The sequence below is a fragment of the Hyla sarda genome, chromosome 11 (assembly GCF_029499605.1).
Source record: "Hyla sarda isolate aHylSar1 chromosome 11, aHylSar1.hap1, whole genome shotgun sequence".
Classification (NCBI taxonomy): Eukaryota; Metazoa; Chordata; class Amphibia; order Anura; family Hylidae; genus Hyla; species Hyla sarda.
In genome coordinates, this window is record NC_079199.1 from 59,837,906 (window position 1) to 59,864,225 (window position 26,320).

At 43.2% G+C, this 26,320-nt stretch overlaps 1 protein-coding gene across 1 annotated transcript in view; it reads left to right on the forward strand.

The window, feature by feature from the left end:
• The first annotated feature begins 23,332 nt into the window (after window positions 1–23,332).
• SCG5 (secretogranin V) overlaps window positions 23,333–26,320 on the forward strand; it is a 61,839-nt gene continuing 58,851 nt past the window's right edge. The window contains exons 1-2 of the mRNA XM_056547309.1: window positions 23,333–23,467; window positions 24,409–24,640. Of these exons, the coding sequence (XP_056403284.1) occupies window positions 23,462–23,467; window positions 24,409–24,640 (238 nt within the window). The 5' untranslated portion in view covers window positions 23,333–23,461. The remainder of the gene's footprint in view (window positions 23,468–24,408; window positions 24,641–26,320) is intronic.

Genomic DNA, 26,320 nt, shown 5'->3' on the forward strand with positions numbered 1-26,320 from the left:
ACTTAAAATGCTGGACTCAACTGTTGTTCAAGGCTGTGCAACAAGCTGACAAGACCATCCTAAGAACAGCTGGAACTCACTCTCATGGACTGCTATATCATCATGCTGTAAGAACCTCTTCTTTTGTTTTCTGAACTTGCCTTGCTAAACTCTTTTATATATTTTTATACCTGTATGTCATTTTGTTTCTGTATTTTTATATAGTCAGCACTGTGATACCTTTTATCAGATTAAATGTTTAATTATTCAGCTCTGGTCTTTGATCTCTAAATATAGGAGCTCACCTTTCTGAAGGCAGCTCTGATGGAAACACGTTTATCTAAGGGTTAATTTGGTGACTTGCTGGGACTAGTAGTGGATACCCAGAGGTCTGGCGGCTTTAACCCTTGCACCATCACACACTCTAGTGTCTTGGCTGGACCGATAGGGTGTGATCGTGACAATTGGTGGCAGCGTCGGGATATATTTAGAGATTTTTAGTGCTTGCTGGATTTTACCTGTAAGGAAATCTTAGCACTAAAAAGAAATTGCATACATATTCTTGTGTGTAAATTCCAAAGACAGAGCTCAGTGCTGGTTTAAAAGACATACAAAAAGAGTGCAAGACAGTTCTGTCCTCCCCATCTCCTGTTTTACCTCCTCTGTCTCATCTTGGAAATATGGAGGCATATCGCAAGCAGTCCAAGCATGCACTGGAGCTAATGTGCCAAGAAAAGGACATCCCTACTGCAGGAAAGAACAAGGACCAACTTATTGCTTATCTTGTGGAGTATGATGCCCGTGCAGAAGAGCTGAGTGACATGAGACCGCAGAGAGAGAGGCAGAGCTGCAGAGAGAGAGGCCCAGCGGAGGCAGGAACTGGAGGTTCTGAGGCTGAGAGGGGATGCTTCATCCGCACGGAGTGATGTGCAGGATCAAGGAGACCGCAAACCCCGCTTGGAACATTTCCCCATGTTGGAGAAAGATGGTGATCTGGATGTGTTCCTGAGGGGATTTGAAAAGGTTTGCCGGCAGTTCCATCTACCTAAGGAACAGTGGGGACGATATCTAACCCCACGGCTGCGAGGGAAAGCTCTGGATGTTTTTGCTTCGCTTCCCTCTGAGAGTGACCAGGACTATGAGGCAATAAAATCTGCCCTGCTCAAAAGTTTTAATCTGAGACTTATCGGAAAAAGTTTCGGACTTTGCAACAAAGCGCCACAGAGAGCTGCACTGAACATGCAGGTCAGCTAAGGACTGCATTCAGGCAATGGACTGGGGGCCTACAAGTCACTACCTATGAGGCCCTGGAGGACTTGATGGTCCTGGATCAGTTTCTCCAAACACGGAGCTTTGAAGCCAGAGAGTGGATTTTGGACCGCAAGCCCAAGACAGCCATGGAAGCAGCAGAACTAGGAGATGACTTTGCCAACAACCGGGCGCCAGCAGCAAAGCGTGGATCTGCACAAGCTGGAGCAAGTACCTGGAGGGGAGCCACACAACCACAAAGCACCACCTGGTCAGCCGGGAAATTCTTGCCATCATTCCCAAAAGCAACAGGAGCCACATTGGGTCATGGGGACACCCACCGATGTTACAGATACAATATTGGGCACCTGAGTGCCACTTGCCTCAACCAAAAAGAAGTCTCCACCAGTAGCTGGAGGACACACAGCCGTTCTTCTGGTGTCCGAAGCAGTGGATAAAAGAGTGGATAACCTGCAGAGTGTAACTGTGGGTGACCGGGTGACAGTGGATTTGCGAGATTCTGGAGCCTCCTTTACCTTGGTGCGGCCTGAAGTGGTGGATACAGAGGATATCATCCCTGGAAGAACCATGGCTTTAAAAGGAATTGAAGGTGTGAGGCCTGCTGTGCCCATGGCCCGTGTGTACCTGGATTGGGGTACAGGCAAGGGTTTGCGGGAGGTGGGGGTCTCTGAGTACATCCCTGTTAATGTTCTGCTGGGGAATGATTTGGGTCGGATGCTCTGTCATTATGCTCCAGAGGACACTACCTGCACACCGGATGGGCTAGGAGAGAGCTCTGTTCATTCTGAGGTACTGTGCGAGACTTTGGGAGACACTGCGAGATGTGGTAACTGGGAGGGAGCGCAGGGGATTGATAAATGTTTACCTGTGACTGAACCAGTAATGTTTTCCAAAAGTGAAATGGGGTGTATTGTAAAATGTGGTGACAATGCATTGCCAATGCCAAAACCTAGTGGAGATGGGCTAGGGGGAGGGGTTGGTGTGCCCCTGGTGACATTTAAGGATGAGGGACCAGCAGTGAGTGCTATGTCCCAATCCTGTGAGCCTAAGGAGGAGGAGGGAAGGAGTGATAGCCCTGTGTATGATGCCTGTAACATTGTTATGTCTGGAACTGAGGGAGAGGAAGGTAAACCCCAGGGAGGCATACCAATGGTGGCAGTGGTAACACGTCAGCAGCATGCCAGGGCTGCAGCTTTAACAGGAAGGGAGGATGGTGATGCAAGGGGCAAGCTATGTGACTTGCAAGCCCCAGCAGAGGAAGGTGGACATGCTAGTTCACCTGGGGGAAATGTGCTCCCTGATACCACGAGATGGGGGGAGGGAAATGAGCATTTCCGGGAAGCTCTGCGCAGTGACCCTTCCCTTGAAGGGCTGAGACAATGTGCTGAACATACAGGTGTTGACACAGATGGGCATCGTGTATAATTGGAAAATGATATCTTGTACTGGGAGTCCCTTTCCAAAGGCATGCTAGGGGCCCAGGAGAGAGAAAGGCAGTTCGTGGTTTCTAGGCAGTACAGGAAAGAGCTGCTGAGGTTTGCCCATGAGACCCCCCTGGCAGGACATTTGGGAGTGGCCTATGCGGTCATAGAGAAGGAATGTCTAGCTGTTGTCTGGGCTTTGCAAAAATTACAGCCATACCTGTATGGCTTGGATTTTTCTGTCATAACTGATCACAACCCTCTACATTGGTTGGACAGAGTGTCCGGTAACAATGGCACCTTGAAACAAATGCTAAAAACATTTGTAGAATCAGAGGGCAGAGACTGGGAAAAGTATTTACCCCATCTGTTCTTTGCTTACAGGGAGGTACCCCAAGAGTCTACAGGTTTCTCGCCCTTTGAGTTATTGTATGGTCGCAAAGTGCGGGGACCCCTAGATTTAGTTAGGGGAGAATGGGAAGGGGGGCTACATGCCCCTGAGACTTCTGTGGTGGAGTATGTTCTGAGATTCAGGGACAGGATGCAGACATTGACTGGACTGCCAGTCCAGGCAGAAGTACTGCCAGTCCAGGCAGAAGTACTGGTACGATCGCGTCAGGGAGAAATAGAGGAGTAATGGAGACAGATCTATTAGCCTGGAAAGGCAAGATCTCTCTGTCTCCATCTTAAGGGGGAGGTGTCAGGCCCAAGGCCTGACTATGGAAACATACATGTGTTTTATAAGACATGGGTGAGGGGTCATTCAGATGGTGTATCCTTTGTTTTTTGTGTATTGTGTATTTATTGGGGGGTCTGGCTGTTTGTTTGTATCTCCTTTGAAGTCATGCACTCTGGTCTCATCATATGATCAAAGAGATAAGGGGTCAGGAAGAGAGATGCCCCACCTGGTGGGATCAGAGAGGAGGGGGGAATGGAGTTTCCCTCCAAAGAAGCAGATAAGTCTTAAAATGCTGGACTCAACTGTTGTTCAAGGCTGTGCAACAAGCTGACAAGACCATCCTAAGAACAGCTGGAACTCACTCTCATAGACTACTATATCATCATGCTGTAAGAACTTCATCTTTTTTTTTCGGAACTTGCCTTGCTAAACTCTTTTATATATTTTTATACCTGTATGTCATTTTGTTTCTGTATTTTTATATAGTCAGCACTGTGATGCCTTTTATCATATTAAATGTTTAATTAATCAGCTCTGGTCTTTGATCTCTAAATATAGGAGCTCACCTTTCTGAAGGCAGCTCTGTTGCAAACACGTTTATCTAAGGGTTCATTTGGTGACTTGCTGGGACTAGTAGTGGATACCCAGAGGTCTGGCGGCTTTAACCCTTGCACCATCACACTCTCTCTAGCATTTTGGCTGGACCGATAGGGTGTGATCGTGACATGTACGGTCTCCACTAGCTGCCTAAAATCACCGTATTAATGTGGGGGAACTTAAGAAGATTTAAAAAAAACACGCAAAATTTTACATTATTCAAAGTTACCATTATCTTTGTAACATCTGTATCTGTATTATGTGATTTAGGTATAAGCAGTGAATCCCTAGGTCTTGAAAGGGCATGTTGATAAGCCAAGGATAATACATATGATGGATATCCTCTCTCTTGGAACCATGTGCGTACGTAGCTTTTTTGCCTCTGTCTCAAAATCCTGCCTTTCCAAACAGTTTCTCCCAAGGGAGAGATACTGACCATGCAAGATACCCCCTCTTGAGGGGTCCCGGGTGACAGCTCTCCCACCTCAGGAGACTGTTAGTAGAGGTGGTCTTTCTGTGGATAGTAGTCCGCAAGGTACCATTTGCATTTTTATGTATACAGATATCCAGGAATGAAAGACAATTTTCCAGGATTTCGAACGTAAAAAATTGTCCTAAAGTGTTGTCATTCAAGGATTTGATAAATTCCTTGAATTGTGTAGGCGAACCCTGGATCAGGATATCGTCTATAAATCTAGCCCAAATTAGGACACACTCACTGAAATGTTCAAAATATAATGTAGATCAGAGGACAGTCATTGGTTAGTGCACCTGCCAAGTATTATAAAGCACAGTCTTATATACATTCAGTGGCCGAAGCTGAAAAATGATGATACTGTTGGGGTGTTAAGTTACGAAAAAATAGAAGAAAAGACCAATACTTAGAAAAAGGTGAACTTGCACTCGCCGTCCACGTAGTTCATTTTCTTACGGGATCTCTGTGCGACAGGGAGACCAGAGATGAGAGCGCTCTGAGCCCTCTCATCTCATGTCTTCCTGCCGCACGGAGATAGATCCCGTAAGAAAATTAACTACATGGACGGTGAGGTCAAGTTCACCTTTTTCTAAGTATTGGTCACTGAAATGTTCCCTTGTGTCAACAAAAACTGCGGTGGCCTCCCAACAGCCCAGAGTCAGGTTTGTGTAAGTGGGTGCGCATGGGCTCCCCATGGACGTACCCCTGAGCCTGTGGAAGTAAGTACCGTTAAACAGAAAGTAGTTATGTGTTAAAATAAATTGCATTAGTTGGAGTACTAACTGGCTGTGTTCTTGCATATGGATACCTCAAAAGGATAGAAAATATGATATCGCTAATAAAGTGCTTCAAAATCTATACTTGTAAGTAAAGACTCTTTCTCTACAAGCAAACCCTCCAATTTTTTTAAAAGATCTGTGGTATCCCGTGTGTAGGATGGCAAAGCCATCACAAACTCTCTGAACCTGGTCAATATGAATGCCCAAGCAAGGACCTGGTCAATATAAATGCCCAAGTTTTGTCCCACACCTCCTATGCCTGCCACAATGTGGCATTCTCTTAAAGGAGTGATCCCCTTGTGAATTTTAGGAAGGGCATAGTAAATAAGCATACTTCCTATTACCTAGTGTTTAGCACATTAAACCACTCTATTCGTTATATAGTAAAGTGAGAACCAATAACCGTAATCACATGATTTGTACATATCCCGCTGGCACCAGCGTCCGCATCATTGATTCGTTCCCCGCCCCAATGCAATGTCATAGTGGGGGCATGCCTTGATGACATACGGACCTGATGGGTGGGTATGAAGTCAGACGCCGGGATCTCCGGTACGGAAGCGCAGTGTAGCCAGCGTTACTGCACGGCTCCCTGTCACTGCAGGTTCTAGCCATCTGTACATAAGATCCTGACCGGGCAAGGAACTATAAGCAGCCACAGATGCGGGTGACTTTCTTTTGTAGGAAACCAGACAATTAAGTATGCTTATAGGGCATATGTATGTTTCTCTTTAGGTCGACGTGGAACCATATATGGACCTGTGAGTAGAGGACCACAGCATAGCCCTATACAACTAGCATATACTTGTAGGAGGTCTGAGAGAGGGCTCTCTGTTCCTTTTTGTTTTCTTCACAGGTTACTTGGAGCAACAGCTCCTGCCGCATTAATATATAGAAATCATTATATAACTTTTTTTCTTGTATGGTGCTCACATCCACTTACCCATTGTATGATGCAATATTTTGGAGGCCAGAGTCTGGAAGCCTAATTTAGGGGACTGGGTTCCATAACGTATTTGCTGGATCTATGTGTATTGGTCTAGTCGCTTAGTGGATTGATATTACTTATGGTCTCTCCTGAAGACACCATGTTGTCGTAGAAACGCGTTGGTAGCCATGCATACAGTTCTTATTGGTGACTACATAAATCAACACTAATAAAATAGTAACCCGGTCATTTTATATAATTTTGGGTTGTTTAAGTACTTGTGGTGAAGATTTTAATACTCAATAAAAGTTAAGTTTTAGGCACCTCCCCAAGGTATTTATTATTATTTTGAGAGTACTACTTGTCTACCTTTGTCATCTAGATTGATGTTGTGGTCACATTGACCGCAGCATTAAAAAGATTAACTGTCAGGATCAGAGCACTGCTTCGCTCCTGACAGTTAATAATAATTTTATTTATATAGCGCCTACAGATTCCGCAGCGCTTACAATTCTGGGGTACAAACAAAGACAAGTATCAGACATAATATTACACAATATCTATTCAAACAAGGTGTGGGGATATGTTGAGGATATGTTGAGGCCAATTAAAGAATGTTATAGGCCTGTCTGAAGAGATGTGCTTTCAGGCCACGTTTGAAACTATGGATGTTGTTGTTGAGTCTGAGGGATTGAGGTATAGCATTCCAGAGAACCAATGCAGCACGAATGAAGTCTTGGAGACGGGAGTGAGAAGTTCGGATTATAGAAGATGTTAGTGTGAGATCATTAGCAGATCGGAGAGAACGTGTAGGATGGTAGACAGAGATGAGGGAGGAGATGTAGGGAGGTGCAGCATTGTGGAGAGCTTTGTGTGTGAGACTGAGGATTTGGTACTGTATTCTGGACTGAATTGGTAACCAGTGTAGTGACTGGCACAGGGAGGAGGCATCGGTGTAGCGGCTGGAGAGGAAGATGAGTCTGGCTGCGGCATTAAGGAATGACTGGAGAGGAGAGAGTTTGGAGAAAGGAAGGCCTATTAGTAAAGAGTTACAGTAGTCGAGGCGGGAGTGAATCAAAGCAATAATGAGAGTTTTAGCAGTTTCAGCAGTGAGAAACGGGCGGATTCTGGAAATGTTTTTGAGATGCAGGTGACAAGAACGTGAAAGGGACTGAATATGGGGAGTGAAAGACAGATCAGAGTCAAGTATAACTCCAAGACAGCGAGCCTGCTGCCCGGGAGTTATGGTAGTACCACATACCAAGATGGAAATGTCAGGGTTAGGTACAGTATCAGTTGATGGAGAAAAAACAAGAAGTTCTGTTTTCGAAAGATTTAGTTTCAGATATAAAGAGGACATGATGTCTGAGACAGCAGAGAGACAGTCACTGGTATTCTGTAGGAGTGCAGGGGTGATGTTGGAGGAAGAGGCATAGAGTTGGGTGTCATCAGCATAGAGGTGGTACTGGAAACCAAATCTACTGATTGTTTTTCCAATGGGGGATGTGTAGAGTGAAAAGAGTAGAGGACCCAGGACCGATCCCTGGGGAACCCCGACAGCAAGGGGAAGAGGAGAAGAAGTAGAGCCAGAAAACGAGACGCTAAAGGAGCCGCCAGAGAGAGAGGAGGAAAACCAGATGAGAGCAGAGTCCTTGAGACCGATGGAGCGGAGACTACTGAGGAGGAGTTGGTGATCCACAGTGTCAAAAGCCGCAGACAGGTCCAAGAGAATCAGTAAAGAGAAATTGCCATTTGATTTGGCTGTCAGAAGATCGTTAGTGACTTTGGTTAGGGCCGTTTCTGTGGAGTGAAGGGAGCGGAAACCAGACTGTAAGGGAGAGAGTTCTAGGAGAGATAGCAGATAAGGCGGGAGTAGACCAAGCGTTCCAGGAGTTTGGAGATGAAGGGGAGATTTTACACGGGTCGATAGTTGGCTGCACAGGATGGGTCCAGAGATGTTTTTTTCAATAGTGGGGTTACGATAGAGTGTTTGAAAGAGGAGGGAAAGACCCCAGAAGAGAGGGAGAGGTTAAAGATTTTAGTTAGGTGACAGCTGATAGCAGGAGAGAGATACTGGATGAGGTGTGAAGGCATGGGGTCACTAGAGCAGGTAGTGGGGCGGGCGGAGGAGAGGAGCCTGGAAACCTCATCCTCCGTTACAGGCTCAAAAACTGAGAGTGATGAAGAGGAGACGTGGCTGGGAATTGGATCAGAACTTTTAGGGGACTGGGAGAGGATTTCATCACGAATGTCATCGATTTTAGTTTTGAAGCATTTGGCCAGGTCTTCAGCACAGAGATCAGTGATTGGGGTCTGTACTTTAGGCTGAAGGAGAGAGTTGAACGTGTCAAAAATGTGTTTTGGGTTGTTAGACAGAGAGGAGATGAGGGAGGTAAAATATGTTTGTTTGGCGAGATGAAGAGCGGAGTAATAGGATTAAGCATGAATTTATAGTGCAGATAGTCTGAAGAAGTCTTGGTTTTCCTCCACAGATGTTCAGCACACCTAGAGCATCACCTGAGAAAGCGGGTTGTTAGCGTGTGCCAGGGTTGCTGCCATCTTTGTTCGGGAGGTTTGTGTTTTAGGGGGTGCCATTTGATCCAGGGTAGACTTTAGGGTGTCATGGTAATGTTTGGCTGCTAGATTAGGGCAGGAGAGAGAAGAGATTGGTGATAGTGAAGATTGTAGAATGTCTATAAATTGACTGGTGTTTATGGCACGCAGGTTTCTGTAAGTGTACAAGGTTGGAGTGTCCGGAAGAGGATAGGAGTTATTGATAGAGAAAGAGAGAAGGTTGTGGTCAGAGAGCTCAAAAGGAGAATTAGTGAATTTAGAGACAGAGCAAAGTCTACAGAAGATCAAGTCCAGTGTATTCCCATCCTTGTGTATACTGAAGATTGTGCACTTTTTATGGTGCACAGGTAATAGGGATATTACAGCGCTGTCCAAAACCAAGGTAAATGGTAAAAGTATTTATTTTTTACATGTAACGCGTTTCAAGGACGCTCCGTCCTCTTCCTCAGACATGCATAGGACTAAAAGTACGGCAATATATACAGCTGATCACATGATCAGTGATGACATCATAGTACATTTGCATAAAATTAACATAACATTTACATAAAAAGACATAGAGAAAAAAGGAACATTTGTGATAAGTAAATTAACTGTTTCCAAATCACCAGTACATGACTAAAAATACCAAAAATTAAAAATTACAAAAAAATCTTTGTTTAAAAACATCCCCCTTAAGAATATATGTATTCTCTTATATTTAACATGTTTTCTCAATTGTTTCATTAAGCCCTCTCGGCCATAACGTGTTAAGTGTTAAAATTCAAAAGGATTCTCTATTCACTAATTTTCTAAAGCGGTCAGATTGGTAAGAGGAAATACTTTCTAAAATAGAAAGTTTTAAACAGGTAGGGTCACTATTATGCATAGTCATAATGTGCCTAGAGATGCTGTGTAAAGCAAAATTCTTTTTAATATTATGTCTATGTTTGTTCATACGGGAGCGAGCTGATTGAACAGTACGACCCACGTACTGTAGACCACATTTACAAGTTAAAAGATATATAATATACTTGGATGAACAATCTAATTTTTCTTTTAAGTTAAAGGTTTCCCCCATTGCGAAAGACATGACCGAAGCGCACAGAGGAATCGCAATCCATCCGCAACACATACATCGCCCACGATCGCATCGAAAGGTACCGCCAGTTGTGAATTCAGTTCTACAATGTTTTTTTATATGTATATCCTTCATATTGCTTGGGGATAATTGATTCCGTAGTGTTTTTGCTCTTCTAAAAGTTAGAAGGGGATGTTTTGGAAGTAAAAGATTTAAAATTGGATCTTTCTTGATTATGGGCCAATATTTATTCATAATAATTCACAATCTTCAGTTCACAATCTTCAGTTCACATTCCCTATGCCTAGCTGAGGGCGGGATAAGCTGCAGTCCTAGGTGGATGTCCATGTGGAGTTTCCATCCCAACCTTCCGAAAGGATGATATGCCTGCTAGAGAGTTGTGCCTCTATAGCACAACACCATCTGGTGAGTCTCTCTATTGTTAGGGGCTCACCTTCTTTTGTTTATTGTCCTTCACAGTGGAGCGTTTTTCCATCCTTTTTATTTCATCCTTGTGTGTGGGAGAGTAAGTAAGCTGTGAAAGGGCAAAGGAGGAGGTTAGAGACAGAAGCCGAGAGGCAGAAGAGGAGATTGGGGTATCAATGGGAATATTAAAATCACCTATGATGAGTGTAGGTATTTCTGAGGAAAGAAAGTGATGGAGCCAGGTGGCAAAATGATCCAGGAACATTTGGGGAGAACCAGGAGGACGATAGATGACCGTCACTCTGAGAGACAATGGGCAGAAGAGCCTGAGGTTGTGGACCTCCAAAAGAGGGAAACGTGAGTGAAGGTAATGGGGGGATGACTTGAAAAGTGCATTGTGGGGCTAGAAGCACCCCAACTCCTCCACCATGCCTGGTGTCAGATCTGGGGGTATGGGAAAAGTGAAGGTCACCATAAGATAAAGCAGTGAGAGAAGCAGTGTCAGAAGGTTGTATCCATGTTTCGGTGAGAGCCAGCAGATTAAAGGGGTACTCCGGTGAAAACCTTTTTTCTTTTAAATCAACTGGTGGCAGAAAGTTAAACATATTTGTAAATTACTTCTATTAAAAAATCTTAATCCTTCCTGTACTTATTAGCTGCTGAATACTACAGAGGAAATTCTTTTCTTTTTGTAATGCTCTCTGATGACATCACGAGCACAGTTCTCTCTGCTGACAATATTATAATAATGCTTTATTTATTGTTGGCCTTAGTGGGATTTGAACCCAAGTCCCCAGCACTGCAAGGCAGCAGTGCTAACCACTGAGCCACCATGCTGCCCTTAGCATACACCTGCTATGCATGGTTGCTAAAATGGACAGAGATGTCAGCAGAGAGCACTGTGCTTGTGATGTCATCAGTGTTCCAAAAAGAAAGGAATTTCCTCTGTAGCATTCAGCAGCTAATAAGTACTGGAAGGATTAAGATTTTTTAATAGAAGTAATTCACAAATATGTATAACTTTCTGCCACCAGTTGATTTAAAAGAAAAAAGGTTTTCACCGGAGTACCCTTTTAAGAGAATTAGTGAGAAATAAGTCATGAATCTGGGTGAGCTTATTGCACAGTTAAAGTTTGTAGTGGTTCCGCAAGAGGCAGGTAGTGTAGAGCAAATATTCGTGAAAGGTGGGCTAGGGTTAGGAGCAATGTCCCCAGCAGCTAAAAGCAGAAGAAAGAAAAAGGAGAGCAGATGGCTGGGTGAAGTGATGGAGCGACTTCTGTGCTGTACCATGGAATAAGGTGACTTTGGGTGGTTTATGATGGTGAGCAGTGCATGCGAGCAATACATAGGTGAGGGAAGGAGGCATGGACAGATGTATATAGAGTCCACCGGAGAAATCGGTGGGGGATATAAGAGAAAATGTATCGCAATGATGTAAGTAATAAGTGTGTGCATGTTTGTTTTTTGTTTTTTCTGAAAAGAGTGACTTACTTTTGTAGTTATAATGTTGAATTAGTTCCCTTTTGTTCCCTTCTGGTTCAATTCTGGTATAATATAGTTGCGGCGGTTGCCTGACAGTACACCTAAGCCCACCGCCAATCACTGCTTGCAGAGTTGTGGTGCCTCGATTGTGAATGGATATATATATTTGCAGCAAGTCACGGCTAAAATGGATGTAAATATATCTGTGGGAAGGGGTTAAACATGACAATGAGTTCACTGTATTTCAATGTCTCCACAGTCACAAGATCTCAGTCCAATAGGTCACTTTTGGGATGTGGTGGAAAGGGAGATTCAGAGAATGGAGGTGCAGCTGACAAATCTGCAGCGACTGTGTGATACCATCAGATCTATTTGGACCATAACCTGGAATATTTCCAGTTGCCCAGTAGAATGCCCAGTAGAATGAAGGCCGTTTTGAAGGCTGAAAGTGGTCTAACCTGATAATAGCAAGATGTACCTAATAAAGTAGCCAGTGTGTGTAAATATATTAGTTGACAAAAAAATAATAATAATGCACCCACATAGAACTGTCAGGTTGCTTCAAAACTCGTCATGCATTTATGTTTTATGCAGATATGTACATGATTATTAGAGGATTATTCGATTTTATTTCAAGACAGGAGGCCTCGCATTATATACAATATCTTTCTTTACTGCAACGGAAAGCAGCAATATTAAAATGTTTTTTTCAACAGGTAACAAGAAAACTTTTAGGTACACAGGTGTAGCAATTACAGGTATAGACAACCAAACATGCTGTGTATAGTATTGACCAATGAGCATACAGGCCAGGTGATATAAGGTCCTGCTTGACTGAAATAGTCCTCTTTCTTTGCTACTAACGCATATGAGTACTTCTATATATTTATATTGTCCTTATCTATTCAAATTATCAGTTTAAATCACCTATTTCCTTTTATTTTATATAAAATTCCCCTTACAGTATTGTTAGATACTCTAATACCTCTCCGTTTACCTCTGTCTATTTTTTCCCCCTCATATATTCATATTTCTCAGCATCCCTCTTGTTGGTCTACTTTCGCCGCTATTATTCTTACTGGCATGTGAGCCTTCACCTTATTGTCTCCTCGCTATCTCTGGACTCCCCCTTACTTTGTGAGATTTTTTTTCTACCGTAAGCTCACGAGATTAGAGTTCAATTGGCATTCATTTGAACTGTTCCCGCTCTCCCTCTTCCTCAGACTTGGTATTCCTGTTCCCAGTTACCTCACGCTGTACCTCCGCATACACGTTCAGTCACTGACTAACTGTATTACCGCTTCGGCTGTATTTTTCTGACTGCAAGTCATTTCTTATCCTCTGCTGCCCCCTACTGTCCTTTTTAGGACGGTGCAGCTAAAATTTCTATTTATCTCTATTCATTGCATTATAATATATATACAATATATTCCCCATTAGATATCTATATATTCTAATATTTATAGCAGATCATCAATATTTAATTCTAGTTTAATTAATTGGTTATTAATTAATAATTTAATTATATATTATAGTTAAAAAAAAGTTAATATATTATTTTATTCTCTTTAACCCCTTAAGGACCAGGCCGTTTTACACCTTAAGGACCAGAGCGTTTTTTGCAATTCTGACCACTGTCACTTTAAACATTAATAACTCTGGAATGCTTTTAGTTATCATTCTGATTCTGAGATTGTTTTTTCGTGACATATTCTACTTTAACTTAGTGGTAAAATTTTATGGTAACTTGCATCCTTTCTTGGTGAAAAATCCCAAAATTTGATGAAGAAAATGAAAATTTTGCATTTTTCTAACTTTGAAGCTCTCTGCTTGTAAGGAAAATGGATATTCAAAATAAAACATTTTTGGGTTCACATATACAATATGTCTACTTTATGTTTGCATCATAAAATTTATGAGTTTTTACTTTTGGAAGACAACAGAGGGCTTCAAAGTTCAGCAGCAATTTGGAAATTTTTCACAAAATTTTCAAACTCGCTATTTTTCATGGACCAGTTCAGGTTTGAAGTGGATTTGAAGGGTCTTCATATTGGAAATACCCCATAAATGACCCCATTATAAAAATTACACCCCCCAAAGTATTCAAAATGACATTCAATAAGTGTATTAACCCTTTAGGTGTTTCACAGGAATAGCAGAAAAGTGAAGGAGAAAATTCACAATCTTCATTTTTTACACTCGCATGTTCTTGTAGACCCAATTTTTAAATTTTTGCAAGGGGTAAAAAGGAGAAAATTTTTACTTGTATTTGAAACCCAATTTCTCTCGAGTAAGCACATACCTCATATGTCTATGTTAATTGTTCGGCGGGCGCAGTAGAGGGCTCAGAAGGGAAGGAGCGTCAAATGGTTTTTGGGGGGCATGTCACATTTAGGAAGCCCCTATGGTGCCAGGACAGCAAAAAAAAACCACATGGCATACCATTTTGGAAACTAGACCCCTCAGGGAACGTAACAAGGGATAAAGTGAACCTTAATACCCCACAGGTGATTCACGACTTTTGCATATGTAAAAAAAATAAATAAATGTTTTACCTAAAATGCTTGGTTTCACAAAAATGTTACATTTTTAAAAAGGATAATAGCAGAAAATACCCCCCAAAATTTGAAGCCCAATTTCTCCCGATTCAGAAAACACCCCATATGGGGGTGAAAAGTGCTCTGCTGGCGCACTACAGGTCTCAGAAGAGAAGGAGTCACATTTGGCTTTTTGAAAGCAAATTTTGCTCTGGGGGCATGCCGCATTTAGGAAGCCCCTATGGTGCCAGAACCGCAAAAAAAAACCACATGGCATACCATTTTGGAAACCAGACCCCTCGGGGAACGTAAAAAGGGGTAAAGTGAACCTTAATACCCTACAGGAGTTTCACGACTTTTGCACATGTTAAAAAAATTTTTTTTTTTACCTAAAATGCTTGGTTTCCCAAAATTTTTACATTTTTAAAAAGGGTAATAGCAGAAAATATCCCCCAAAATTTGAAGCCCAATTTCTCCCGATTCAGAAAACACCCCATATGGGGGTGAGAAGTGCTCTGCTGGCGCACTACAGGTCTCAGAAGAGAAGGAGTCACATTTGGCTTTTTGAAAGCAAATTTTGCTCTGGGGGCATGCCGCATTTAGGAAGCCCCTATGGTGCCAGGACAGCAAAAAAAAACAAAACACATGGCATACTATTTTGGAAACTAGACCCCTCGGGGAACGTAACAAGGGGTAATGTGAACCTTAATACCCCACAGGTGATTCACAACTTTTGCATATGTAAAAAAATTAAATAATTTTTTACCTAAAATGTTGGTTTCCCAAAAATGTTTGATTTTTAAAAAGGGTAATAGCAGAAAATACCCCCCATAATTTGTAACACAATTTCTCCCGAGTACGGTGATACCCCATATGTTACCCTAAACTGTTGCCTTGAAATACGACAGGGCTCCAAAGTGAGAGCGCCATGCGCATTTGAGGCCTGATTTAGGGACTTGCATAGGGGTGGACATAGGGGTATTCTACGCCAGTGATTCCCAAATAGGGTGCCTCCAGCTGTTGTAAAAGTCCCAGCATGCCTGGACAGTCAGTGGCTGTCTGGTAATACTGGGAGTAGTTGTTTTGCAACAGCTGGAGGCTCCGTTTTGGAAACAGTGGCGTACCAGACGTTTTTAATTTTTATTGGGGAGGGGAGGGGGGCTGTGTAGGGGAATGTGCATATGTAGTGTTTTTTAATTTTTATTTTATCTTGTGTTAGTGTAGTGTTTTTAGGGTACAGTCGCATGGGCGGGGGGTTTCTCGCTGGCAGTCAAACTTGCAGCCGGATACTTACTGTAATCCTCCGCCCATGTGAGTGTACCCTGTACGTTCACATTGGGGGGGGGGGGGGACATCCAGCTGTTGCAAAAAAACTACAACTCCCAGCATGTAGGGTCTATAAGTGCATGCTGGGAGTTGTAGTTTTGCAACAGCTGGAGGCTCCGTTTTGGAAACGGTGGCGTACCAGACGTTTTTCATTTTTATTGGGGAGGGGGGCTGTGTAGGGGTATGAATATATGTAGTGTTTTTTTACTTTTTATTTTATTTTGTGTTAGTGTAGTGTTTTTAGGGTACAGTCACAGTAGTTTCTCGCTGGCAGCTTGAGCTGCAGCAGAAAATTTGCTACAGCTCAAACTTGCAGCCGGATACTTGCTGTAATCCTCCGCCCATGTGAGTGTACCCTGTACATTCACATTGGGGGGGGGGGGACATCCAGCTGTTGCTAAACTACAACTCCCAGCATGTACGGTCTATCAGTGCATGCTGGGAGTTGTAGTTTTGCAACAGCTGGAGGCACACTGGTTGTGAAACACCGAGTTTGGCAACAAACTCAGTGTTTTGCAACCAGTGTGCCTTCAGCTGTTGCAAAAGCTACAACCCCCAGCATGTACGGACAGCGGAAGGGCATGCTGGGTGTTGTAGTTATGCAACAGCGGGAGGCATACTACTTTGGCTGGGGATTGTAGTTATGCAACAGCTGGAGACACACTGGTTTGCTACTTAACTCAGTGTGCCTTCAGCTGTTGCAAAACTACAACTCTCAGCAGTCACCGACAGCCAACGAGCATGCTGAGAGTTGTAGTTATGCAACCAGCAGATGCACCACTACAACTCCCAGCATGCACTTTAGCTGTTTGTGCAAGCTGGGAGTTGTAGTTACACAACAGCTGAAGGTACACTTTTCCATAGAAAGAATGTGCCTCCAGCTGTTGCAAAACCATAAGTCCCAGCATGCCCATAAGTGCATACTGGGAGTTGTGGTGGTCTGCCTCCTCCTGTTGCATAACTACAGCTCCCAGCATGCCCTTTTTGCATGCTGGGAGCTGTTGCTAAGCAACAGCAGGAGGCTGTCACTCACCTCCTGCTGCTGCTTGATCGCCGCACAGGTCAGTCCCGCCGCCGCCGTCGTCGCTCCTGGGGCCCTGATCCCGGAAGAGGGGAGGAGCGGGTGCGGGAGTGACACCCTCAGCAGGCCCCCTGATTGGTCGGCCGGGAATCCGGCCGACTAATCAGGGCGATCGTGAGGTGGCACCAGTGCCACCTCACCCCTGCAGGCTCTGGCTGTAATTCAGCCAGTAATTCCGGGTCACCGGGTGACCGACCCCCCTGGGCGATATGCCGCGATGCCTGCTGAACGATTTCAGCAGGCATCGGGCACCGGCTCCCCTCCGGCTAGCAGCGGGGGGCCGGGAATGGACAGGACGTACTCCTACGTCCTCGGTCCTTAAGGACTCGGAAACGGGGGTGTAGGAGTACGTCCATTGTCCTTAAGGGGTTAATACAATGTCTTCTGAACAAACTTCTTCCAAAAGATACCGAATATGTATCTACTGACCAACTTCAAGATATTGTTGACCAATCAGTTTCTATATCTGTTCATAAGGCAGTTAAATTTCCATGCATGAATCTTTGGCAAAATCTGTGGCTATGGCAATATCCCAATCTTTTGCTCATAAAGTAGGCCAGACCAGTAAACACCCAAAAAAGAACCCAATTTAAGAGGCATTCTGATTCTGACGGCCATAACCCTCAGAAAAGGTGTGCCAGGAAATTGAAGCAAGCTTACGCCCATCTTGCAGCCATACAGCAGGTGCTCCTTCATCGCATCTTTCACCCTCCACCCGTGAGGAAGTAAGCAAAAAAACGGGTTAATATAGCCTCTCACCGACTAAAACCTGATTCCTTTCAGTAACACCATAGGGAAACATCTGCAGAGGATTCCATCTCCTCAGACTTTGATGACCCCTCATATCATCCTATTGATTCAGAGGGTGGTGATGAAGATGATACCACTTTTGATGAGTTTGACTCGGGAAATGCCACTGTTCTTTATGATAATTCAGGAATTCTCTTTTTTGGTCCCTCCCAAGTTACTTACCCTAGGTTAGGAGAATGGGTTCCTGATCCTCAAGTGGAACAATTTTTATCCCACTAGATCAAAAAAGCACTGGATAAAAAATACCATAATAAGATGAGAGCAGAGTGTCCAAGACCTACGCTTCCCGCTAATAATTCTGCAAATCCTGAACTAGATCCCATATTAATCAAATACCTCCAAAAATCAGGTAATAACTTTAAAAAGGGGGTTGACCGTGCCTTCAGGACATGCCAAGATAAACTTCTTGACCTCCTGGGTCCTCTTACAAATATTTTAGAACTCTCAGAGGAGGCCTCAGTTTCAGGCTCTCCTGTTGATACTAACACACTAAAATGCTGGTCCAAAAGAGCGATATGCCTCCCAGGCAATGCTAACGAATCCATCTCTATTGAGCGGAGATGGTCTATACTTATGAAGTTGGATCCCCAACTAGCCCACCTGGCCACTTCGGAATCCTCCACACCCACAGAGGGTCTCCTATTCGGGGACAACTTCATTAAAGAAATTTCCAAATATGTCGGCCTTTTCTCCTCATTGGATAAGGCTCAGACCTCACCTAAAAGGGTCTTTTCAAGTAAAATTTTTGGGAAGGCTGGGAGAAGCCAGGGCCGTTTTCCCAGCCGAGCCTCACAATTCAGATCTCAACATCGAGGCCCCCTCAACAGTACAGACAGTCCTTTACTATGCCGATCCCACAACCTCAACCTTTCTTCCCCTACCAAGGATGGCCCTGGAGGGCTAGGGGACAGAGAGGCGCCAACCGCTCAAACCTTACTCAGGTAAGTCATCATCTTCCCTCTTTCCATTTTCCAGTGGGTTGAAGGATCATTTCTTTTCTCCACAACTGGGAAATGATATCTTCTGACCAGTGGATTCTAAACACTGTTCTGGGCTACCAGATAGAATTTCTATCAAATCCCTTCTAAATTTCTTACGTGCGAAAAAAGCCATTGTTCAGGTTCCTCTAAACTCCCCAGGTTTTGTAAGCAATCTCTAGTAAAAAAGACAGCGGTCACAGACCTGTCATAAATTTGAGAATTCTCAACAACTTTGTACGTTACCGTCACTTCATGATGGAAGGTATCCATCTATTAAGAGATCTCTTAATACAAGAGGACTGATTGATAAAAATCAACTTCAAAGATGCATACTTTTCAGTTCCTATTCATCCTGTGTCTCAATCTTATCTTCAATTCATCTGGAACAAACAAAAATGGCAATTTACTTGCCTTCCCTTCGGTCTCTCTTCTGCCCCTTTGTGTTTCACAAAACTACTGAAACCCGTAGTAGCTTCTCTACAATCCAGGGGGGTTCGTGTAATAATTTATTTAGATGACATTCTCATCATGGAGTCTTCTCTTCATCTGGTCTCCCTTCATATAGAATGGACATTATCCCTCTTAACCAATCTCTGATTCATAATCAATTACGAGAAATCTATTCCAACTCCCTCAAAAGCTGTGGGACTCCCAGGATCAGGCATCTTATCCCCTATCCCTATGGATAGGGGATAAGATGTGTAAGCACCGGAGAACTCCTTTAATATTGCTGCTAACTATTGCAGTAAAGAAAGATATTGCATATAATGCGAGGCCTCCTGTCTTTCATAAAATCTATAATTTCTGTCACCATGGATAGTAAAATATTCAATTGGCTGACAAGCAAGAGCAGCTACGGTTTCCTTGTCTACCATCCAGACACATTTAGCACCTTTTTACGCACCTCTGCCTAGATCATGTCTCTGTCTAGACCATTTCCTGGTGCTTACTAGAGGAAAATTTGGTGTCACGATGCCCATTATGTGCCCTTGCGTTAACAGCCAGCCAGTGTCTCCTTTTTTTACAGTAGTGTTATAAATAAGAAACAAAGACTGGACAGATAGCGTTAAATCCAGGTTCTTTTTGGAATTCGACGACGGTAGGAGGCATCATGGTGAGTGCTTCAACACTGCCTTTGCTGTCTAGTGATCTCTTGCCAAATGCTGGTGGATGATCGATCACCCCAATAGTAGTGATATGAGGGACAATAACAGCTCAGCGATATGTGCAGGACATCCTCATGGCAAAGCTTCCAACTGGCATTTCTTAGCAGGATAATGCTCACTTGCTCAAAGAAAGGGTTACCCGGGGTAGCCAACAGATTGAAACACTTCCCCGGCCTGCCTGGTCACCAGATTTGACCAATAGAGCATTTAGGTTATCAAAGCTGGAGTCTCAGCTGATCTTATATGAGTGTGCAGGATATACAGAACCATAGACTCTTCAACACTTCAAGACTCTAAACAGAACCTGTATGCATCCATGCCCAACGATATCTCATCTTGTATCCAGGAAAGAGGCAGCCCAAAAGGGTTATAGAGTGTAGTGGCCCAGTACAGGAGTGGCACCCCTGTACTCATGCTGTCCTGTCAGGTGGACTCTATTGTGGTGTCCCCTGAGTCTCTCTTTCCCCTAGGGGCGCATAGGAGTAACTTGTAGAGACATTACTTCTTTAGGGTAATAGGAAAAATTTTAGAAATGACATAAATATATGCATTCAAAAGATGTTGTTCTTGATATTTCTATTAGCTAACAAAAGTAGAGGTGGTTAAAGACAGCAATAAGACTTGTGCACAATTTTGTAACAAAAAAGGCATAAGGATAAGACGGATTAATTGTCCCAATCTTTTTCCTTTCTGTTAAACCTGCCTAACAAGCTGTAGGTCCCCTGTCCTAGTGACCTGGGCCTACACCGGAACCTCCTTGTAGACCCTGGGCTAGGTGGGGGATAAAATGCTTAGATATGGTAAACAGATATGATACAGATGGCAGGGATTAGCCCCTATAAAGGAGGAGTACAAACGCACAATTCTATTAAATATATCACAGATGTGACACAAAAACATGTGGTAGATACAAGAATATAGCAAACCCGTGGGTGATGACCAGGGGTATAGCACATTATTCATACATCAAGGATAGACATTTATCAGTAGAGCATAACCAGAGGTGATATTATGCAATATAACGCATTTCGCTGCTCTGTATTGCTACAGGTAGCTCGTCAGGGATTTGTGAACAATACTTGAGAGGTTCGTTTGTGACCATGCACACTAATTCCGTGTGCCTTCACATGTACAGTAACCCCCCCGACCTACGATGGCCCCGACATATGATAAAATCGACATACGATGGCCTCTCAGAGGCCATCGCATGTCGATGTCAGCATCGACATACGATGCTTTTATATGTCGGGGCCATCGCATTAACTGCTATCCGACAGCGCAAAATGCTTAAGCTGCTGTCGGATAGCAGTTTAAGCATCCCTGACAGGTTCACTTACCTGTTCCCGCTGCTCCGGGTCCACGTCGCGATCCTCCGGTGTCTTGCGCATCTTCTCCAGAGTCCGGGCCTTGCTTTCCGGCGTCGTTATTAAGTCACTACGCACGCCGCGCCGGCGCAGCAGCGTAATAACGTCACCAGAAAGCGAGGCCCGGACCCTGCAGAAGATGCGCAAGACACCGGAGGATCGCGAAGAAGACACCGGAGCAGCGGGACAGCATCGGGAGCTCCTGGAACAGCAGCGGGAGCGGTGAGGACCTGGTCCGGAGCGGCGGGGACAGGTAAGTACAGCTTCCTATACTTTACATTGCACGGATCCCTCAACATACGATGGATTCGACAAACGATGGGTCGTTTGGAACGAATTACCATCGTATGTTGGGGGACCACTGTATAGAAATAAGGTGATGGTCAGTGTGCATACACTGGGTATTCTTCATAGATGGTAGGTGACAAAGGTGAGGACAGTTCTGTGGTTAACCCAAAAAATCTAAAATAAGACATATAGATAGTCGGGTAATATAAGGTATAGTAAATGAGGATAGGAATAGTGGTTAATTATATCTTATATTGTCTATTGTAATGTATATATACTGTGCCTTTAACTACTGTTTCCATGTGTTGTCACCAAGGAAGGTACCAGTGATCACGTGACTTATAGGGTGACCTATAGGACTCCTTCAGAGCGGGTCTGGTGTCCTTAGGAGACCCAAGGCCTACCACGCAGCCACGTTTCCACTAATCCAGTGCCCCACAGGTGAACGTCAAAACCTAGTAAGCTACATACGAAGTCAGTCTAGTCAAGTCTGTCAAGATCAGTCTGTATACAGTCAGTGTGGGCCTGCAGCAAATTGTCCAAATCCACTATAAGTCCCAGCAAGCCCTAGAGTCTCTGAAGTCACTGGTCACCTTCATGGAACAAACTGAGCTGTCAAGACTATTACACCTGTCTACCTCAGTAAAGCTGCCGTTGTTTCGTAACTTGGCGTCAGAGTCATTATTTGCCCCGTGCCCAGCCCAGGATCCAGCGTCATACCATTGGTGTACCTTCGTCATGAATACAAGGGGTTAATGCCATCTGCCCCTAGGGCAACCACATCTGCCCTCATCACACCCTCGCCACAGAGCCTCCTTTCATCTGTACAGTTTTCCCCAATAAACTTATCCCTTCGCTCTTCTATCGCAATCACTAACATACATCATCAATATATTTACACATATCGGGGGATATTTATCAAAGCTGTCTATGTCCCGCATCAATATAGACCAGACTACAGAGGGTTAGGCTATTCTATTGTTCGCCTAATTTATCAAAAGGTGCACAGCTCTTGATAAATTCTGCGCACGGACTTTGAGATCTATGCTTTAGACTGTATATAAACCTGCTCCAACATGGTCTGACATTTCAGGGTACTTTCAGCCGATGCGACTTGTCACTTTTGATAAATTCAGCACCAATGTATTTTCCAATGCATTTCCGTCTAAAATAGACTAGAGTGCATCATGTTCTAAAAATCCCCTAGAGCAAAAGTCGCCAAAAAGTCGCTCATATTTAGACTGCGACTTTCTGTGCGACAAATTTAGACAGGAAAAACCAGTCGAAATCCTATGATAAATATCCCCCATCATGTTTTATTCAATTCCAACAACTTCTTGGTGCCACCTTGATAAAACAAACACCTGATATTGCATTAAAAAGTGGTCTTATGGGTGAGGTTTCAGCGGGGGTCCTCTCAAAGAAAATGACCACTGTAATATATCATTTATATTCCCTGCTTGATATTTTTTTCCCAAAGAGTTTTTATGTATTCGTAATGTAATTTTTTCTGAATTGTCCCCTTATGTTATAAAAAGATGCAGCTTTTAGAACTCTACTCTTGCCTCTATGTCTTTGGACATCGTTCTTTTCTTTACAAGGTAAAATCACACACTGCGGAAATTTCTGCAACCAAAAAATCAGTCCTTTACTTATGGATGGGTTTCTGCAGAACAAATCTAACACATGTAAATTCAGCCTAGCAATTACATAGAACATTGTCACATTCACCTCATCCTGTGTTTCCCAACCAGGGTGCCTTCAGCTGTTGCAAAACTACAACTCCCAGCATGCCAAAGGCTGTCTGGGAATGCTGAAGTTGTAGTTTTGCAACAGCTGGAGGCACCTTGGTTGGGAGACACTGACCAAATCCATTCCCCCCACAATGCTACCATATTTACACGGTCACAGAGAAAATGTTTGGTTGACTTTGGGGAGAAAGAGAGAGCACATTATGTGACTGCTTTTGAAATATATTTGCTTATTCTATGATCTGAATATTACGGTTTTAATACTGCTGTGTGCTAAGGGGTATTTTTTTTATATGCTATGTGTTATAAAGGAGAGACCATAAGGCTCCAGGGCTAGACTGTCTCTGTGCAGCCCTGTGCTCCTTCCCCCTCACCTGTCACTGTAGCTTCCCGCCCACATATCTGCTCCATCTGCATTCATCCTCGCTCCCCCTCCCTGCTGTTTCCTCTTCTCATTTCTGATCTTGCATCTCCCAGCTGTCAGCCTCCATGTTTGTAAGTCTCCTGATTCCGTTCTTAATGCATGAGATGATCTCTTTTGTCTTTCTGGTTGGATTTCTAAATATCTTATTCCCATCCTTATAGCAAGCTCCTTGTGAAATTGGGTGGTCAGGCGTCATTTTCCAATGTATTGCTGGGGACTCTTGTGTTTCAATTTCATTGTATATAAAGGGATGCTAGGAACTGTTTTAACCCTTTGTTTAGGAACAATGTGTAATATATTCGGCTAATTACATACATTGAATCGGTAGGAGAATAAGCAGAAAAACACTAATTGTTTTTATTTGCAAAAAGCACTGACCATGGATAATGATTAATCTGTACCTCTTTTACGTACAAAAAGTATTCTAATTTAAAACATCCAATTACATATTAGGTAACAGCATTGCTAATCACAAATATGTATGTACACTAGCTTACATATATAAATTCGGCCTACGCTATTACATTTGTTTTGTGCATTGATGCATTGCAAGGTCTGCTCTCCAGTGGAAGAATAGAGATATTACTACTAGATTAGTCCAGTACTTGTTCCCACCTATGTATTATACATATCTACATTTACTAACTCTACAAAGGGGAAAAGGGAAATAGAGAATAAAGAAGAAAAAAGTATCTAAGGTAGTATAGTAAATTTCCTTAAATTTTGCATCCACTGTTAGAAGTTGAGAAAGTGTAAACTGTTCAGATAAAGCTAACACAGTAGCAGATTAGAGATTCGAAGTGTACTTCTTTTTATACCCCTCAGTTTATTAGTTTGACCAGCCCCCTTCTGGTGATGTGGGATGGTGAAGGGGGAAGACAGTGAGCCCCTTCATACACATTGCAGCTAGAGGGAGGATGATGAAACGGGGTCGATGAGGAAACGGGGTCAAAACATAATTGAATGCATGACAGCGATAGTGCATAACAGGACCTTTTGTGTTTATGTTTAGGTAAAGATGGAGACTAATGTTTTCATCTCCTTGGTGTATCCCATTCTGGCCATAATGCTCCGTTTGATGAATCCAGCTTTTGGTCATAGTGTACGAAGCCCAGATCGTGTGTCAGAGGCAGATATCCAGCGGCTGCTTCATGGGGTAATGGAAGAGTTGGGGATTGCAAGGCCAAGAGTAGAGTACCCGGCCCACCAGGCAGTGAACATTGTTGGGCCACAGAACATTGAAGGTAACTAAAAACCTGCAATATGTTATCTAGCAACACCTGTACAACAAATTCTTGCTGTGCTATGTAACTGGTTAAGTGTTATAGGGAAAGACTCAAGATTCCATGTGTAGTTTTAACTGCCAGCTAAAGCTAGGTTTACATCTGCTTGAGTAGGGGTAAATGCAAGCCGGATGGTCCTCAGACTGATGGACACCAACGGATCCAAAAAGATCCCATTGACTTTAATGGAGTCCTTTAGGTTTCTGTTCGTTGTCCATCATTTTGCAGATTCTAATAGGACAAAAAGAAAACTGCAAGAAGGTCAGAACCAAGCCAGGTGCTTCATCTATTAAAATCAACAAAGTCCAAGGAAGGTCGGTACTGCAGATAAGCGTTGGTGTCCGAGGACCAGGTATGAATATAATAAAAAAGAAAGGGTCCCGGCACTCAAGTTTCTTGCTAATCTTTGCGTTTTATTTATGCAGTTTGCATAGCATACATCATAGTACTTGTTACGGCTCAACAGCCTTTATCAACTGTGTATAGGTATCAGTTAGGATGCATCTTATACACCGCATCTGACTCACAGATATCACGTCCTCTCAATTAGTACTATCATTCAGAACACATTATTAAAGAAATGGAAAACTTTTTAACACAATAAATGCTTGAAAATACTTGAAGAATTCTTGACAAAGATTCCTTCAGAATAGAGATTCACTTGCCTCTCTGTGAAAAGAATAAAATCAGCAAATAATCACATCAACCCATGCATGACATATACGTTAATGTAATAACTGTGATAGATCATAGTCGCAGTTCATAACACGTGGTTCCAGGGTCCCTAGACGATGAATCCAGAATGCTTCTTTCTGTACAAGTAATTTCTTAATATCACCTCCCCTCCGAGGCTGCATTACTTTGTCTATTACTTGGTATTGCAATTGTGCTATGGAATGATTTTTATTCTTGAAATGGGCCGGAATGGGAAGAAGGAAATTTTGACATCTAATGCTGGATTTGTGGCGGTTAATGCGGTTTCCCACATGTTGGGTGGTCTCCCTATCTCCAAATTTTTCAATTGTCAATCACGCAACGTAGTGTACCTTATAAAATGTCCGTGCGGTTTCCTATACATTGGGTAGACCACCCAACGTGTGGGAGACCACATTAACCGCCACAAATCCAGCATTAGCTGTCAAAATTTCCTTCTTCCCATTCTGGCCCATTTCAAGAATAAAAATTATTCCATAGCACAATTGCAATACCAAGTAATAGACAAAGTAATACAGCCTCGGAGGGGAGGTGATATTAAGAAATTACTTGTACAGAAAAAAGTATTTTGGATTCACTGTCTAGAGACCCTGGAACCGCGTGGCATGAACAGCGACTATGAACGGTCACAGTTATTAGATTAACGTAAATGTCATGCATGGGTTGATGTGATTATTTGCTCATTTTATTCTTTTCACAGGGGGCAAGTGAATCTCTATTCTGAAGCAATCTTCGTCAAGAATTGTTCAAGTATTTTCAAGCGTTTATTGTGTTAAAAAGTTTTCCATTTCTTTAGTCATGTGTTCTGAATGATAGTACTAATTGAGATGACGTGGTATCTGTGAGTCAGATGCGGTGTATAAGATGCCTCTTAACTGATACCTATACACAGTTGATAAAGGCTGTTGAGCCGTAACATGTACTGTG